At 41.7% G+C, this 17,889-nt stretch overlaps 1 protein-coding gene across 1 annotated transcript in view; it reads right to left on the reverse strand.

Moving 5' to 3' along the window:
• Positions 1–2,109, reverse strand: part of LOC137504096 (alcohol dehydrogenase 1-like) — a 43,932-nt gene extending 41,823 nt beyond the window's left edge. The window contains exon 1 of the mRNA XM_068232077.1: positions 2,000–2,109. Within this exon, the coding sequence (XP_068088178.1) occupies positions 2,000–2,017 (18 nt within the window). The 5' untranslated portion in view covers positions 2,018–2,109. The remainder of the gene's footprint in view (positions 1–1,999) is intronic.
• Positions 2,110–17,889: the final 15,780 nt, after the last annotated feature.

Genomic DNA, 17,889 nt, shown 5'->3' on the forward strand with positions numbered 1-17,889 from the left:
CCACCCCTTCCAGGTGGCTCACAGAACACACCCTAAGACACAGGAAAAGGAGGGGAGGGATAAAAGAGCAAGCTAAAACGGGTGAAAGTAGCTCCCACTAATAAAAACAGGCAAGCATATGAAGCAAAGGAACAAAGTAGCCTATTATGCCATAATGGCCTAAAATACATGTATCAAAAAGGTGTAAAAATAGCACAACCGGTCACTGTCACTCATCATAACTTACAGTAAGTTGCTTTCTGATAAAACTGCAATAAAAATATGAGCCATCGGTTATGTTTTAATCAGATAACAGACCTATTTATAAAGAGGCTACTATGATAAGGAAAATGTGATTTGTCATATAGCTAGTGCCACCTTGCATCAGCTCACAAGAAAAGCCTTGCTACCTCGCAGGTGCTAAACGCCATTCAAGTCTATAAGGGTACAGAGGAGTCTGCAATGAGCAGCTGATGTAAGCCATTCCTCCTCTATCGCAAGCCATTTACATGAGGGGGCCAGATGTTCTTAGGCTGTCTCCTTGGTTGGCCATGATACTTTCAACAACACGTTACTATGCACACCCAAAGAGGAACTGTGCTATCTGCTGTGTAAAGAAAAGATCTTTTGAAACTTTAGCAATGGCCCTACTAACCTGAAATGATCACAAACATGTCACCAGTACTAAAATGGGTAAAGTGAACCTGATTTGCTCCAGAAAAGAGACACTGGTGATAAGGCTACATAACAGACATCCTTACAACCCAATGCGCACCCTCAATTTGTGGTATTGTCATAAAAAGTTTTCCTCTAAAACATTAAACACAGTGAAAAATTAATGTAAAACACCATGAAACTGCTTTGATGTCTCTTGATTGCATATTTGCGCCTCACTGAAGTTGACTGATATCATTGCAGGCTGCAGGACAAATTATCAGATGTACTCCTAGAAAATTAACTAGTGAGGAAATAGAATTTTAAAAAAAAGTTCTCTGCTCCCACCCTGCTGATTTGCCTTTGTTTTGATGCAGTGGCTGTGCATAATATGATAGAAAGAACAGTGTTGAGTATGGCTGGTGCAGAGTAGGGTGTTATGTGCCTTAATATCTTTGCACGATAATGGACATCTAATGAGATGTAGTAAAGTGCCTTTTTAAAGTGCTGGCAGCCCTAATAGCATAACACACGTATCCAGTATTCAGGCTTACTCATTGCTGCTAACAGCTACTTAAATGTGAGCCTGCAATCTCTCTACTGCTGGGCACACGCAATTCAATTTCTCGTCCGATCGACAGACAATCTGAAGGGAAGTTGTTTCGTGTGTACATGTCCAAACTGCTCCCGATCGATGACGTGATCAATTTTCCCAAAATAACTTTGTAAAATTGAAAGGGAACAGATCTGACGTCGGAAAAATATTTGACCAATTCCTGTCATTGGATAGGAAATTGCATTGTGTGTATTTAGCATGCCTTATGCTCAGGCTCTACACAGTGCAATGTGTTGAAAATAAAAAACACTGAATAATATTGCTCACTGCCTGTTATTCCCATTTGCCATTGTCAGATGACTGTGCGGAAAATCATGCCTTAGAACGCAAATAATTGTGCACAGACAACCATCCATGGACATAAGTGTGAACCTTCCAAATTGTACAACCGAAAAATGACTGAATGACCATAACATATACAGAGGTACAACTTTTAACGATTCTGCTTTTTTAAAAAAAATTTCATATCATTGCCAAAGATTAATATATGCATGAGGCCAATAAATAATAATCATTTGTCATTTGTGCCCTGAAGCTATTGCAGCAGTGCAAATCAAATAAACAGACTTTCATCTTGCAGCTGCTAATTAGCATTCTAAATTACAAAAGCCATAAAACTCCTATAAACATTTCCTTATCTGCAGAGCAATAAATCATAACAGATCACACCCCTTGTGTCTCCTCTAAATGATATGTTCTTACTATAGTATACTTTACTGAATTGTTACATAAGTTACCAGGAAAACTCACCTTTCCAGCAGTTGCCATCTTTGCACAATCACAAAGAGTTCTGTGAAATTGTGAAGAAATTCCCCAGTTTCTGTCTGCCTGTTAAAGCTTCTAGACTTTGATAGAGAAGCAGGCACAGTTTATATACAGAACATTTCCTTTGTCTGACTACACCCCTTAAAGAGACATTGCTTGGACGCAACAGTCCAAAAAAAAACAAACAGGCTTACTAGCTGACTTTGCCAAACACACAAATCTAAATAAATAGTTGATCATGACCATACACCTTTTTTTTTTGTTAGCATTTTAGCAAAGTCATTCTGATTATTACAAGAATGTTACTTTGTGAAAGATGCTGTAATTTTTTATGCAGTCTCATAACTATTTTCAAATTAGCATATTATGCATGAGGATTTGATTCCGATATGCTTGCCGATCGCCAACTATTGGCCAAGCGCCAGTGCAATGTCACCCTCTGAGGGTGTTTCCACAGCAGTGTTGCAATTTGGCTAAAGGGCAAACATGCTGCTTGTGGCATTTTTTGGACCAATTTGGAATGTGCAAAAACGCACATTCATTCAATAATTGCTCTGAAATTCGCTTTGCAAAATTTCAGTCTTTAGGCGCTAGTGATTGCGTTTTGCTATGTAAACTAAGTCTCTACGGCATGTAAGATTCACTGATGCTAAAGTTTTCTGTGTGTATTATAGAGTACTATAATACTAAGATAGAATTGTATATACAGTAGTACTAAGTGCTAGTATATAGCATAGTATATAGTACTAAGATTTCCTTTCATTTTTCCTGAAGCAAATTATTCTAACTTGCAAGAAAATATTATACAGTATATACACATTATGCATATCATGAGTAATGTCTTTTTTTTAAAGTTTTCTTGATATTGGCATATGGGCAAACATAGAAAATGCTTTTTTGTGTGGCCAAATCTACCACAATAGTTTTGATTCCAGCATCTGTAGTGTATGAAGCATGAGCTAAGTCTTCTTCTCAGGCAAATATATTGTCTCTACCAGTCTACTGTCCCATTCCCACCTATGGTCATGAGTTATGGGTCTTGGCCAAGAACAAGAAGTTGGGTGCAAGCAAGCACTTTCCTTATAGGATTGTTGGAGTTATGGCACATCTGGAGTGATATATTTAGGAGCTTTGAGATTAAAATTTAGTCAATTTTTCACACTGAGAGAAGCCACTGAAGGTGGTTTGGGTACCCCATAAGTATATTCTCATACTGGCTTCCCATTGGAGTTGCTTCACAAAGATATTGGTGGGAGAAGTCCCCAAAGCAGTCTAAGGATGTAGTGGTAAAATTATAGATTACCCAGGTAGCCTGAGTACATTTAGGAATCTTCCAGGAGGAGCTGGAGATTATTCCTTGGAAGAGAAACATATGGTCTTACTAAGGGCCTGATTCCACTAAAAAGTACAGATTCATAATGTGATTTTGTGCATTAAAAAATAAACCAATGCATGTTAATGGAATCATACCCATTGACTGCAAATGTTCGTGTAGTGCAGAAAAAATATGGAGTACATGCTGCAGAATTCTGCACCACACATGCATTTCCCGTGTAATGATTGTTAGACGCGTATGAAAAATTGCATTCAAATATGCATAATAAACACAAAAATTTGCATACAGAAAACCGCATGCGAAATGTAATATAGACCCTTAAAGGTCTGACCACATTTTTCCTGATTCAGTCCCATCAATTAATTTAAGTACCAAAAATGTGTGAGGACCTCGGCTTTTGAGAACTGGAGTTAAACATTCCTGGTGTAGAGACTAAGGCTAGGTTCACACTCAGCCCGGATGCACAAAGGTGAATTACAATGTATCCTGAGCTAATACACCGTGCCCCGTCCAGCGAGTGTATTCACACTGCTCACTGTACTGCATTCGGCGTGCCACTGTCGTAGCTGCTGTCATTCAAGTCCTCCTGCTGCTGACACTACTGCTGGGCTCAAGGAAAAGCCCCAGTAAGTTCAGAGCTCAAGGTGCGTTTGTAGTCTCTGGGGGGGCTCAGCGCATCTCTGAGCTGAGGCCATTCAGAGGCGGCCTGGTGATGCGCTGATCCCACTTTTTCTGCGAAGTTCAGAGCTCTAGCAGAAACCTAAGGCTACCATTGACTTGATCAAGGGGAATCCTACCTATTAACAGGGAGGATTCTCATTGGTTTATCACTCAGTGAACTAATGAAAATCCTTCCTGGTGCTAGAAAGGAATACCATTGGTCTTGGTTGCAATTGGTTAAGAACTAACATGATCAATGCATAACAGAAACAAACAATTCAGTTGAATGCGGCACCTTGGCTTAAATATGTTAAGTCTGAGGATTAGTAGACAAGTATACACTCAATCATTTAAGTGGTTCTGTCCCCTTTGACATTAAGTTTATGCTACTCATCCGATGGCTCATCCCTCATCATTTGTGTGGTTAGCGTTGTTCACAAACAACTTGTTACTTTTCCTTTCTCCTCCTTCTCCCCTTCCTACTCCCCCTCAGGTGTTTTTCCCATACATAGGTAGTATCCTCCTTCTGTTTTAATAGCCTGTGCTCTTAAAATTGCATATGGGAGCCCTGAGCGTTTGTACCCTTTGGGGCCTAGAGTCTCCCATGTTTTAAAAGTCTATAACTGACAGAGCCACATGTTTTAGGCTAGCTACAAAGCATTTTATGTTATAGAGTGTTATGTAGACCAATACAGGTAGACTGATATGTGCCTACTTATGTGCAAAATTGGTGTTTTCTGTACACAAAAGTGTGGAATGTGTAATTGAATGCAGCACCGGACAGCTGCTTTGGTTGTATAGTATGAGAGTACAATGTATGGTGACAATATTTTATTTGGAAATAAAGGTGTATTTTTTCCATTTTGCATCCGTCACTACTTACAAGTCCACCCCTTTAAAAAATAACAGTAGTATATCTTCATGACATACATATTAAAATAAAAGGTCAGTACCCAGGGTCATTGTCATTTAAAAAAAAATGCAAATGTTTTATTTGTGTCACCATGTGAGAGTATTAGCTTCACTTAAGGGACAGGAGGGGGTAATTGTCACGGAGCAGCCGTGAGAGACGCAGGTGATTCTGGAGGATTTGCAGTTGAGTTCCTGACCGCTTCCTGGTTGGATTGGTGCAGTCGTGCAAACGATCAGAAAATGACTTTTTGTGTTCTTTTTAAACCAGAGATCTGTCCTCATGCGAGGAAAGCATTCCCCTCACCCCTCAGGAATGTCACTCGTGGCCGGATCCCCTGCAGAGACCAGCTCATTTCCCCAACAGCCAAATGGCTGCATGAAAAGAGCCAGGAAGCTAGCTTCCCAGGTGGCCATGAGAAAGCCAGCCAGGGCGGCACCGACAGGGGCAGATTTGAATGCATGTGTTCTATGATTTCTTGTCTATTACATGGGGACCGTGTATCGCACAGCTATGAAATTCATATAGTCTTATTTGTTAAAGTCTGCCCAACGTGCTGATATAAAATTCATGGCAATATCTCGTCCAGTTATTGTGGTATAAATCTTCTCATGAACCTGACCCGCTGCTCTAGTCATGTCTGATATCATATTAATCTGTATTTTCCGACAAGTATGAATCTGCTATCCACCTAAATATGACATGTATCGTCCATGAGTTACGGCATTTTATAAGTAAACCTCAAATCTCTCTCAGAGGGAATGAACTGTCATTGGTTGGCAAGTCAGAGGGGGCAGGCATTGCCACACCCCCGAACCAGCTTCATCAAAAGCACATTGCCAGCAGACGGACCTCATTCCTCCATATTCCATCTTCCTGGGAGCCTGCTGCCACTCTGAGGAACAGTGGCGGCCATCTTGTGTGAACTTTGCTCCTGCCTGAACTAAACTGAACTTTACAAGTTTTCCCACAAAAGGACATCTTTCCACGAACCTAAGTATTTTATCCTTTTCTTTTCTTACTGCGCTACTAATGTCTCAATAATTGTTGATTTTAATGATTGTCTGTATATATTAATTATTTATATTGCATTTTTAATAAACCAACGCTATCGTCATTTTATTGATTCAGCTACCCTGCTATTCAGCCGCACAAACTGAACCTGGTCTCTGGAGAGACGCTACTATTGTCGCTAGCTAGACAGAATAGAGTGTGTTTAACTGTTTTTATTTGCAGGTCTAGACTTAGCCAGTCAGTGAGTTCCCTGTCTCATGGTAACAGAGGTGGTGGAAGTTATTCCCTGAAATAGTGTGTAATTTGTAATTACCGTAACTCACAGGCTCCCTTCTAGTCGGTCTGCTGCCCAAATTCCAGCGTTTCTGCTCACCGCCTGCGACCACAGCTTACATGGTCTGTGTGCTGAAACCGATTGGAAGGCAATTTGCGTTTCAGCCACCAGGGGTCCTGTGACAGTAATGACTGCAATACTGTATGCCGCGCAGTCATTAACCCCTCCTGGGACCCAAGTGCAACCTTTGCTGGGTAAACTTATACTTTAGTCAGTAAAAAATTCCAGATTAAGAGGGTTGAATATTGGAGTTGACTTATACACAAGGTCGACTTGTATTTGAGTATATACGGGTAGGTATGGGTAGGTATGGTGGCTGGATAGTGTAATGGTTTAGAGCTCTGCTTCTGACATAGGAAACCTGGGTTCAAATCTCGGCTCTGTCTGTTCAGTAAGCCGGCACCTATTCAGTAGGAGACCTTGGGCAAATCTCCATAACACTGCTACTGCCTATACAGGGAGTGCAGAATTATTAGGAAAATGAGTATTTTGACCACATCATCCTCTTTATGCATGTTGTCTTACTCCAAGCTGTATAGGCTCGAAAGCCTACTACCAATTAAGCATATTAGGTGATGTGCATCTCTGTAATGAGAAGGGGTGTGGTCTAATGACATCAACACCCTATATAAGGTGTGCATAACTATTAGGCAACTTCCTTTCCTATAGCAAAATGGGTCAAAAGAAGGACTTGACAGGCTCAGAAAAGTCAAAAATAGTGAGATATCTTGCAGAGGGATGCAGCACTCTTAAAATTGCAAAGCTTCTGAAGCGTGATCATCGAACAATCAAGCGTTTCATTCAAAATAGTCAACAGGGTCGCAAGAAGCGTGTGGAAAAACCAAGGCGCAAAACAACTGCCCATGAACTGAGAAAAGTCAAGCGTGCAGCTGCCAAGATGCCACTTGCCACCAGTTTGGCCATATTTCAGAGCTGCAACATCACTGGAGTGCCCAAAAGCACAAGGTGTGCAATACTCAGAGACATGGCCAAGGTAAGAAAGGCTGAAAGACGACCACCACTGAACAAGACACACAAGCTGAAACGTCAAGACTGGGCCAAGAAATATCTCAAGACTGATTTTTCTAAGGTTTTATGGACTGATGAAATGAGAGTGAGTCTTGATGGGCCAGATGGATGGGCTTGTGGCTGGATTGGTAAAGGGAAGAGAGCTCCAGTCCGACTCAGACGCCAGCAAGGTGGAGGTGGAGTACTGGTTTGGGCTGGTATCATCAAAGATGAGCTTGTGGGGCCTTTTCGGGTTGAGGATGGAGTCAAGCTCAACTCCCAGTCCTACTGCCAGTTTCTGGAAGACACCTTCTTCAAGCAGTGGTACAGGAAGAAGTCTGCATCCTTCAAGAAAAACATGATTTTCATGCAGGACAATGCTCCATCACACACGTCCAAGTACTCCACAGCGTGGCTGGCAAGAAAGGGTATAAAAGAAGAAAAACTAATGACATGGCCTCCTTGTTCACCTGATCTGAACCCCATTGAGAACCTGTGGTCCATCATAAAATGTGAGATTTACAAGGAGGGAAAACAGTACACCTCTCTGAACAGTGTCTGGGAGGCTGTGGTTGCTGCTGCACACAATGTTGATGGTGAACAGATCAAAACACTGACAGAATCCATGGATGGCAGGCTTTTGAGTGTCCTTGCAAAGAAAGGTGGCTATATTGGTCACTGATTTGTTTTTGTTTTGTTTTTGAATGTCAGAAATGTATATTTGTGAATGTTGAGATGTTATATTGGTTTTTACTGGTAAAAAATAAATAATTGAAATGGGTATATATTTGTTTTTTGTTAAGTTGCCTAATAATTATGCACAGTAATAGTCACCTGCACACACAGATATCCCCCTAAAATAGCTAAAACTAAAAACAAACTAAAAACTACTTTCAAAAATAGTCAGCTTTGATATTAATGAGTTTTTTGGGTTCATTGAGAACATGGTTGTTGTTCAATAATAAAATTATTCTTCAAAAATACAACTTGCCTAATAATTCTGCACTCCCTGTAGAGCGCATCCTAATGGCTGGTGCTCTGAGTCTGCCAGGAGAAAAGTGTAATATAATTGGTCTGTGTCTATGTGTAATTTTACTATTTTGCCACAAGATGTCCCCCATCACTTTTTTCCCTGTGCGTACTATTAGTAAATGAACAGGAAGAAACTTGTGGACGTTTTACTATTTGTTACAATAATGCAGGCATCTCATTGATGCCGCCGATCATTGACACAGGGACCTAGATCTATAAACGGGAACTGCGTTCCCATTCACTGATCACCAGGCTAACGGCCAGTGATGAAAACAGGCACAGAAGCGAGAGCGGGAGTGAAAGGGAGCGTGCACAGCGGTGATCGCGGCAAGGCCCATATACAGGGCCGCCATCAGAAATTTTGGGGCCCCTCACACATCATCAAGCCTGGGCCCACACACTGGCTGCTACGCCTGCCTACTAGCCACCTGACCCCACCACCGTGCCACCACCATACAAGTTAGTGTCTTACAAATATTGTATTTTATTTCAATAAATAAATTGCCCACTAATTGTTTTTTTTAACACGCTCTGCCTAAGCAGCACTCCTTATAACTGTTAGGGAATCAACACCTTATAGTTTTAAACACAAGGAAGGTGCAGAGAATGGCCAGCTAATGAGAGCGGTGGGTGTGGGGCTAGGCTGAGCCTAGAGATGGTGAGAGGACCGGCTCTGTAATGTCGCCTGCGGAGGAGGGGGGGGGCGAGCTGAGGCAGATAGTGCGTTGTGCAGCAGCACAAACAGAGACATGCGCAGTGATGCAAAGAGATTTGCCCATGAATGATGACAGGTGTGTCAGACGTGTGGCTGTGTGATGATGACACAGAGGCTTCCTGTGCACACGCAGCAGCAGCAGCAGCACAACCTCTGGGTCAGCACAAGCTGATATTACACTGGCCTTGGTAAAAGTCAGGCCAGCAATAGGAGAGCTAGTAGTATGGGTGGGAGAAGCACAGCGAGGTCCCCCGAATCCCAGCCAGGTCACCATCTGCACAGAGTTTGTATGTCCTCCCGCTGTCCATGTGGGTTTCCTCCGGGCACTCCAGGTTCCTCCCATATCCCAAAAACATACAGATAAGTTAATTGGCTTCCCCTAAATTGGCCCTAGACATAAACTACACAATACACACTACATCGAAATATGACTACAGTAGGGATTAGATTGTGAGCTCCTCTGAGGGACAGTCAGTGACAAAACAGTATACGCTGTACAGCGCTGCGGAAAATGTCAGTGCTATACAAGTATTAAATAATAATAGATGAGGCTTAGGTGACCACGCTCCTCACCCCCACACAGTTAGTTTGCTAGCCAGCAACCAGGCTTGCTCATCACAAGTAACCACGGTGGTTACTCGTCATTCAAATGAGTTAATTGCCTCAGCTGAGCAGCTGTATGCGGCGGGGTTAATTACCCATAATGCCGCCGTCCACCCTGCATTTCAAAGAGCTTGCAAGCGACCTATTGCTCGCATTGCAAGCCTCGCTATGGCGCACTTCCTCCTTGAAGCTGGAAGGAGGAAGTGCACCATAGCGAGGCTTGTAACACGACCAATTGGTCACTTGCAAACTCTTTGAAACGCAGGGAGGACGGCGGCATTATGGGTAATTAACCCCGCCGCATACAACCGCAGCAATTACAACTCATTTGAATCACGAGTAACTATCATGGTTACTCGTGATGAGCAAGCCTGCCAGCAACAATATACACTCTGTACAGCGTAGCGCTGCAGCCTCCAGAAGATGCAATAGTGCTGCTATATAAATATTAATAATTGAGGCTCAGGTGACCGCGTTCCCTACCCCCAGTGCACAGTTAATGTGGTAGCAAATAACGATCATCACTAAACAAAATATACTCTGTACAGCGCTGCAGAAGATGTTAGCGCTATATAAATAAATATTAATAGCTGAGGGCTCAGGTGATTGTGCTCCCCACCCCCACACAGTTAGTTTGGTAAGCCTGCATGAAATTAAATTTGAAAACCCCCAAACCAACACCCCCCTCCCCTGATCCAGGCACTGGCACACTGCCTGTCTAACTATCTCACCGTGACCATGCTGTCACGGTAACTGCGTTGTGCCGCCTGCGCGCTCTATTTCTTAAAAATCACTGTGCTCGGCTGAGTTGGCTTACTCTGCACACACTAGTGCAGTCTACAAGTTACCCGACCTCCTCCTCTCTGATCAGCACCAAGCGGCAGCGTCATGACGTCATGACGCGGCCGCTCAGTCCCAATCGGAGAAGGGAAACCGGAAGGCGGAAATGTGCAGCAGAGCGGCGATCGCTGGACAATAATAGGACACTGCGGCACAGACCCCCGGGCCGGGGCTGGAAGGTTCAGCAATGCCATACCAGCACCTGCACCGGGGTGGTGGCTGGTGGGACACTTTATTGCTGGCTAGCAAATACTTTGGGGGGATAGAAGCGCAGCGCTCAGTCAGGATGTTAATGCCTGGGGGGCCCCAGGGCTGCGGGCCCTCTGGCGGTGCAGGGCCCGTCACTGAAGTGACGGTTGTACCCCCCTGATGGCGGGCTGCCCATATATCTACGCCCCTGTGCAAGAACTGAAGTCCTGCAGGGCGTATATACTGCCCCAGACAGGTTAAGTGGTTAAACCTACCTAAAATCTGCCTTAGAAACCCTCTAAGCCAGTGTTCCTCAACCTGCCCTCAGGGCCCACCAACAGTGCATGTTTTGTAGAAATACACAGAGGTAGTTAATTAGCTCTGGTGAAACACTAATTACCTCACCTGTGAATGTTTGTGGTGTTTCCTGCAAAACAAGTACTGTTGGTGGGCATTGAGGATAGGGTTGGGGAACTCTGCTCTAAGCTAATTATTTATTTTAGTTGGGAGCGCACTGAACCAGATCTTACGTCACACAGCAGCTGTGCAAACTTCTGAAATGAAATGTAGAGCCTGAAAGTTAAAATAAGAATATGACATACAAGAAAAGTTCTAAATACCACTGCTTCTACACATACAAATAAATATCACTTTCATTTATTCTCAGTACAGATGTTCATGAAGCCTATGTTTGTCATAAGTGAGGCAAGATTTCCACTACAAAGTGTCAAATTTCATGTGTTAAAAAGTATGCATTTTCCAGATGTGGTTTTTAAAAACGTTTTTCATGCATGTCCATGAGTTTTTCATGCGTTTTTATATATTGTATTTTTTCCTGCTATGTAATTCTACATCCAAAAAACAAAAAAAAACACATTAAAAAAATGCATACACCTAACTACACATGAGGATTCGGGCATGCAAGACGAAAGGAAAACTATCCCATATACTTTAATGTACCATGCATCTAAAACACACAAAAATACATGTAGTTTATTAGTGTTTAAAAAGTCCTTGTTTTACAATGATTTTCTCAACTACTACTAAATAGTTTTTACAAATGAAGTGTCCGATTTTCTTTAAAAAATTAGAAAAAAAATTCTATTGTCTTATTTGGACTTGCTGGGTTCACATAGAATGCCAACTTGAAGTCTATTCAGCAAGTCCACACCAATTTATAGCAGCCTGTGCTGCTACATGATGTTAGTATGTGTAGCAAGGTGGCATAGTGGATAGCATTCTCGCATTGCATCCCAAAAACATATATAAGTTAATTGCCCTCTCTCTAAATTAGCCCTAGATATGATTATGGTAGGAATTAGATTGTGAGCTCCTCTGAGGGACCTGTAGTGACAAGACTCTGTAAATCATACATACCCTGTAAAGATGTTGGCACAATATAAATACTAAATAATAATAATATTTAAGGAAAACTATAATGAAACAACTTTAAGGGAAATATATAAACACTATTCCTAAAGCCCATGTCATAATGGGCACTAGTGAACTCCGTGTGCGCATGCATCCCTGACCCCCATCACCACCACAACATCTTGCACACCCACATCCACCTGCGCGCAGCAACACCCGTGCTCCATGCCTGTGCACTTGCTGCCTGAGATGGATGCAGATCCCAGGGTTTTTATTAGGTAGGACATATACAGAAAATGCATGTGCTGAAATCAATAAAAGAAAACAAGAGAAAATATGTAAGAAACTCAGTTTTCATAATTTCAGGATTAAAAGAGAAATACACTATCGCTGGATTGTAAATCAATATAAATAACATTTGTAATTTTTATACAATTTTAAGGGGTCGTTTAAAGCTTATCAGCAGTAAAACTTCTGATCTAAATAATGATCAGACTCATTAGTCTGAATGCTGACTGAAGACTTGCGTTTTTTCCTACTATGCAATTCTACATCTTTGGGCATTTCAAAAAAAAATGCACGTGACATTGGGCAAATACTGTCCTATTAATTTATCAATGAATATTGTTAAGAAAAAATAAAAATTATTAATTATGTGATTAAGTACAATTCCTCTTTAAACAAATTTACATGCAGGAGAAATGCGCAACAACACATGCAGTGAAAATGGACAATAAGAATTAAACGATGTACACACACTCAACTAATGTCACCAAAAATTATTTTTGCAACAATTTATAAATGCAAAAAGAAAGGGGATTCCGCTACACCGATGGCTGGGTGAAAAAAGTCTCAGTTTATTGTCACATCAGTGGATACAAAATGTTAAAAAGCTCACGCGTATTGGAGCCCATGGCTCCTTAATCATAGCTTTTTATAATTTATAAATGATTACTGTCCAGACATGCTTCTTGTCTATCTGCCTAACAGCCTGTACTCATTTATGGGGAGAATAGGGTAAAGATGGAAGGGACATGAATGGGGGACTATACCATCATTCACAAACTTTATTTGGGCTGATGTGCTGTAAGTTTGAAGTTTTCAGTGAACAAACAATTGCTAAAGGTAATTTTTTTAGTAGGGAAACCAAGAGGTCAGTATGAGCATGGAAAAAAAAATATGCTAGGTAAGTCTAGGTAATCAAAATAAAGTACGGTAAGTTGGTACAGAGAGTATAACCTATTTATTTATTTATTTTATTTATAAAGCGCCAACATATTATGCAGCGTTGACATATTACGCAGCTCTGACATATTACGCAGTAGTAAGTAGTGACATAAAGTCTATGGTGATGCAGTAACATTTTTGTCCCTGATGCTCAGTTGCCTAATATTCTGCACGTGCTTCTTCCTGTACTTTCTGTACCCACTTACTGTACTTTATTACCATTTCCTAAACGTATCTTACATATACAGTATGTTATTATTATTTTTCAATATTTATTGGTTTCCATACTATAAGAAAAAAAACATTAACAACTGAAGCTAAAGAATATATTTACTCAGTTAAGCATGTGATATGCAGTGTGCAAATTGAATTGCTATGCAAACCAAAAAAAACAAAAATGTGTATCATGATTATAAATTGGAAGACCCCATATATATGAAGACTGCATAGCCCTCCCAGAATCACTAACCTACCCTCCTCTATGTAACTGGTATTATAAATGCTAGTTTCAGCATTTTTGATACATCAAAACAATTCTACTTGAACATTCATAAATAGGACTGGACTCATAATATTGTTTTGCATTGAAAATTAGGTTTTGATTTCCATGAAAATTTAGTGAAACAAGCATCTGCACATACATTTTTATTACTTTAGCACTGTTAAGAATAAAAGACACAGGGATGCAAATATCTCCCGTTTTAGTACGTCAGATGCAGAATATTTGCTTATCATCTTTCCATGTTTCAGCTTGCACCATTTACCTTTTTTATTAAACTTATATTTGTGTATGTTTGGGTGTAGTACATGAACTCTGAGCTGTGCCTTGATAAGTTCTATTTTTGTAACAATCTGAAACTTTCTGTTTGTTCCTTTTTCTATACATATCTATCATTAAAGGAAAACCCACTGCAGTTTCATTTTTTTCCTCTTTTGGAGCGAGGCACATAAATTGAGCATTGACCGGCATAGGAAAATTAGCCGCCACCATAGACAGCACTGTACATTTGTGACTATCATGTGGCAAGAAAGTAATTTGGGCGTAATTCCAGCTATCATCGTGTGGCGGATTTTTAAATCAACCCAGGGGTTGGCTATTAAAAAGCCAAATTCAATATCAGCAGCAGGGGTGACAATCTGCACCGACGTTTAGTTATTATATAGCTAAACTCCAGAACAGCTGTGGTGCACATATAGCCAAGAAGCTATATTAGCTATTTATTTAACTGACTACTATTATCAGCTTTGGATTCCATGTAGCTGAGACACTAATTACCCCTCCTGTGCATAGATGAAGTTGCCTGCAAAACATGCACTGCTGAAGAGTCACTAGGACAGGTTTGAGAAAACCAGTGTAATGTTGGGAATACACGGCTTGATTCTGAGCCATTTAGATGGCTCGATAGATGTTCGATCTCCCGCCCGATCGTTTCGCCGCTCGATTCTGCATTGAAGACAATGCAAAAAGATAAGAAAAATTAGCGGAAGATAAGAGAATCGCCTGCGGAATTGAGCGGGGAATCAATCGAGCGGGAGAATTGAGCGGCAAAATCGAGTCGTGTATGCCCAGCATTAGGCAATGACATTTGTTGGGGGAGGTTAGTGTTAGACACAGGTGAGAGGGGGGAGGAGTGTTACAAGATAGGGTAGTTAGGGAGGTTAGCATTAAAAAGAGATGGCAGTAGCTGCCTGACAGTTACTGACGCTAAGCCGTTATCTGAATCACGATATTCACATAATGTCAATACATGGTGCCAAAATCACTAACGCCTCTTTTTGGAGCATGTCAAGAGAGGCATAAGTGTAGGAGTAGAGAAAAATGGTGTTAGTTTCTCCACTGGATTATCAGAAACTAGTGTACACACACACACACACACTCCTCATTACCTGCAAAGCCATGTAACCCAATAGTTGATGCCTTAATCAATTTACACCATTTATCTTATCTAATCTCTGCCTGTACTGTGACCCATTATTTCTCACTACTTATGCAAGAAGAGTTGCTTGGCCATGCTCAATCCATTTGAATATCATTCCAGTGTCTTCTTACTGCTCGTTATTCATAACACTTCTGCATCACAAACGAGGACTTAAATACTGCTTACTTCAACTAGCAAGCAAGAAAATAATCCAAATCATTTTGACAGTACTTTTTGGTAGTTATTCAATTGCAGAGTACAGTAAACTTATTTTAAACAGAATATTAAAAAGGATCTCCTGGGAGAAAGCTTAGGAGAAAACGTGAATTGGATCAGGCCCATTAATTTAATTAATTAATGTAAAGACATAGCTGAAACTTTATTTTCAGTTGGATAACTAATAAAGTTAATTTTTGTAAGCACCCTAGCTGGATTTCTGGGAAGGCCACAAAGGCCATGGCCTTGGGTGATAAAATCAGAAGGGCAGCAGGACTTTGAGAGATTAGAGGTCATCTGTCAAAGTAAATCATCTCTCCTGCTGTGCAGCACAGCCGTCCTGCTTTACTCTGCTGCTTTAAATCCAGAAATCCCTGCTTCTCCCTTACTTACTGGTATGTGATGACAGTCAGCATCTGCTGTCACCTCATGATGCTGTCCTCTGTATGATGAACATACAAGTTGCTGTTAGAGGTGCCAGCAGGGGCGTAGCAATAGGGGTTGCAGAGGTAGCGACCGCATCGGGGCCCTTGGACCAGAGGGGCCCCGAAGGGCCCTTCCTCAATTACAGTATTAGCTCTCTATTGGTCCTGTGCTCATAATAATCACTTCTATAGATGCTTTGAATAGTGGTAATCATTAACAAACTGCTCCCCATCCCCTTCTTGCACCTCTGACACTGTAGTTGCCATTGGAAGATTTTGGTGTGCCGTATCAATTGTTATGTATAGAGTGCTTGGGGGGCCCCATTGTAAAACTTGCATCGGGGCCCACAGCTCCTTAGCTACGCCACTGGGTGCCAGGGGCTTACAGTAGTGAGAAGATAGAATTTCTCAGTTTGGTGAGTTTTCACAGATGCATTATCAGCTCTGCTAGTTTCCTCTCCTCCTCACTAGCTTTTGTTCTTATCTAGCCCTGCAGTCTTAAATTTATATTTAGCTTTTTTTCCTACCCTGGAATGGCAACATTAGTCTCTGCTGCAGTTTAACTTTTTCCTGACTTATTTTAATTTTTTGGGTGACACCGGCTTGGACGCTAGAAAGTATAAATCTGGCCCTGGTAAGCACTTCTGATTACCTGAAAAAAAGCTGTCAAAAAGGGTAGTAATCTCTCTCTTTAAAGAGTACCTAAACTATAAATTACATTTTCTTTAAAGAGACTCTGTAACAACAAAAACCTCCCCTGGGGGGTACTCACCTCGGGTGGGGGAAGCCTCCGGATCCTAATGAGGCTTCCCACGCCGTCCTCTGTCCCACGGGGGACTCGCCGCAGCCCTCCGAACAGCCGGCGACTGTGCCGACTGTCAGTTCAATATTTACCTTTGCTGGCTCCAGCGGGGGCGCTGTGGCGACTTTCGGCACGGAAATAGACGGAAATACCCGATCTCCGTCGGGTCCGCTCTACTGCGCAGGCGCCGGAAACTTGCGCCTGCGCAGTAGAGCAGACCCGACGGCGATCGGGTATTTCCGCCTACTTCGGCGCCGAGAGGCATCAGAGCGCCTGCGCAGGAGCCAGGAAGGTAAATATTGCGTCACCGCTGTACGGAGGGCTACAGCGAGACCCCCGAGGGACGCAGGACGGCGTGGGAAGCCTCATTAGGATCCTGAGGCTTCCCCCACCCGAGGTGAGTACCCCCCAGGGGCCGTTTTGTCGTTACAGTTCCTCTTTAAACCTAATAAGTTGCCAAGATATATAAACTTACACATGATAGTGTGATTTTCTCACCCCCAGGGTCCCTATTTCACATATGGTCTTGAACTTCTTGCTCCCAGTGTGAAATTACGCTCTGGGCCTTTTTTTTCATTCCAAACCATAGGTGCAACGAATTCTGGGTGATTTATATCATAACTCCACCCCTCATGTCCATGTGATCTTATCTAGGCAGACAGACAGACATCTGAAATAAGAATTATATTACACAGACATGATATGATAGGTTGCAGCAGTTTTCTGTGTCTTCTCTCTCCTACACACTGTGAAAAGAGAAATTATTTGATGCAGCCAGGTAGACAGTAGGGGAGGCAGGGGCAGGGTAGTTAACCAGGGTGAAGAGGTGGGCACAATGCTTTCACCTTCAGAAGGAATAAGGAAGTGCTATTTATAGATATAAATGTGAGTCTGTTTTATCCAATATGATGTACCAGATGTAAACTTTATATGTACATCTAACTGTACACAGTGCCTAGACTACATATATGCATTGCCAATTTTCAGACCTTTTTTTGCCTGGAGGTGGTCTTTAAGAGAACCACTTCATTTTCCAGTCTTAGTTGAGCTTATTATTCCATCAGCATGCCACTAGAGAAAGCTATTACCGTTTTTTACTTTGCTTTTTCAAATAACTTTTTATTTTCTCACACAAGCAAAAAATTCCTGCCTCTTTCAGTTGTTTGCTACAGACTTTATTAGTAGCTGTTTACCAAGGGCAGTGTTCTTGCTGATTCATGTATCCTTAATAAGGACTAAGCATTTAACTCTTCCTTGAATTTTAAATATACCTT

Source organism: Hyperolius riggenbachi, chromosome 1 (genome assembly GCF_040937935.1).
Source record: "Hyperolius riggenbachi isolate aHypRig1 chromosome 1, aHypRig1.pri, whole genome shotgun sequence".
In the NCBI taxonomy this organism is placed as follows: Eukaryota; Metazoa; Chordata; class Amphibia; order Anura; family Hyperoliidae; genus Hyperolius; species Hyperolius riggenbachi.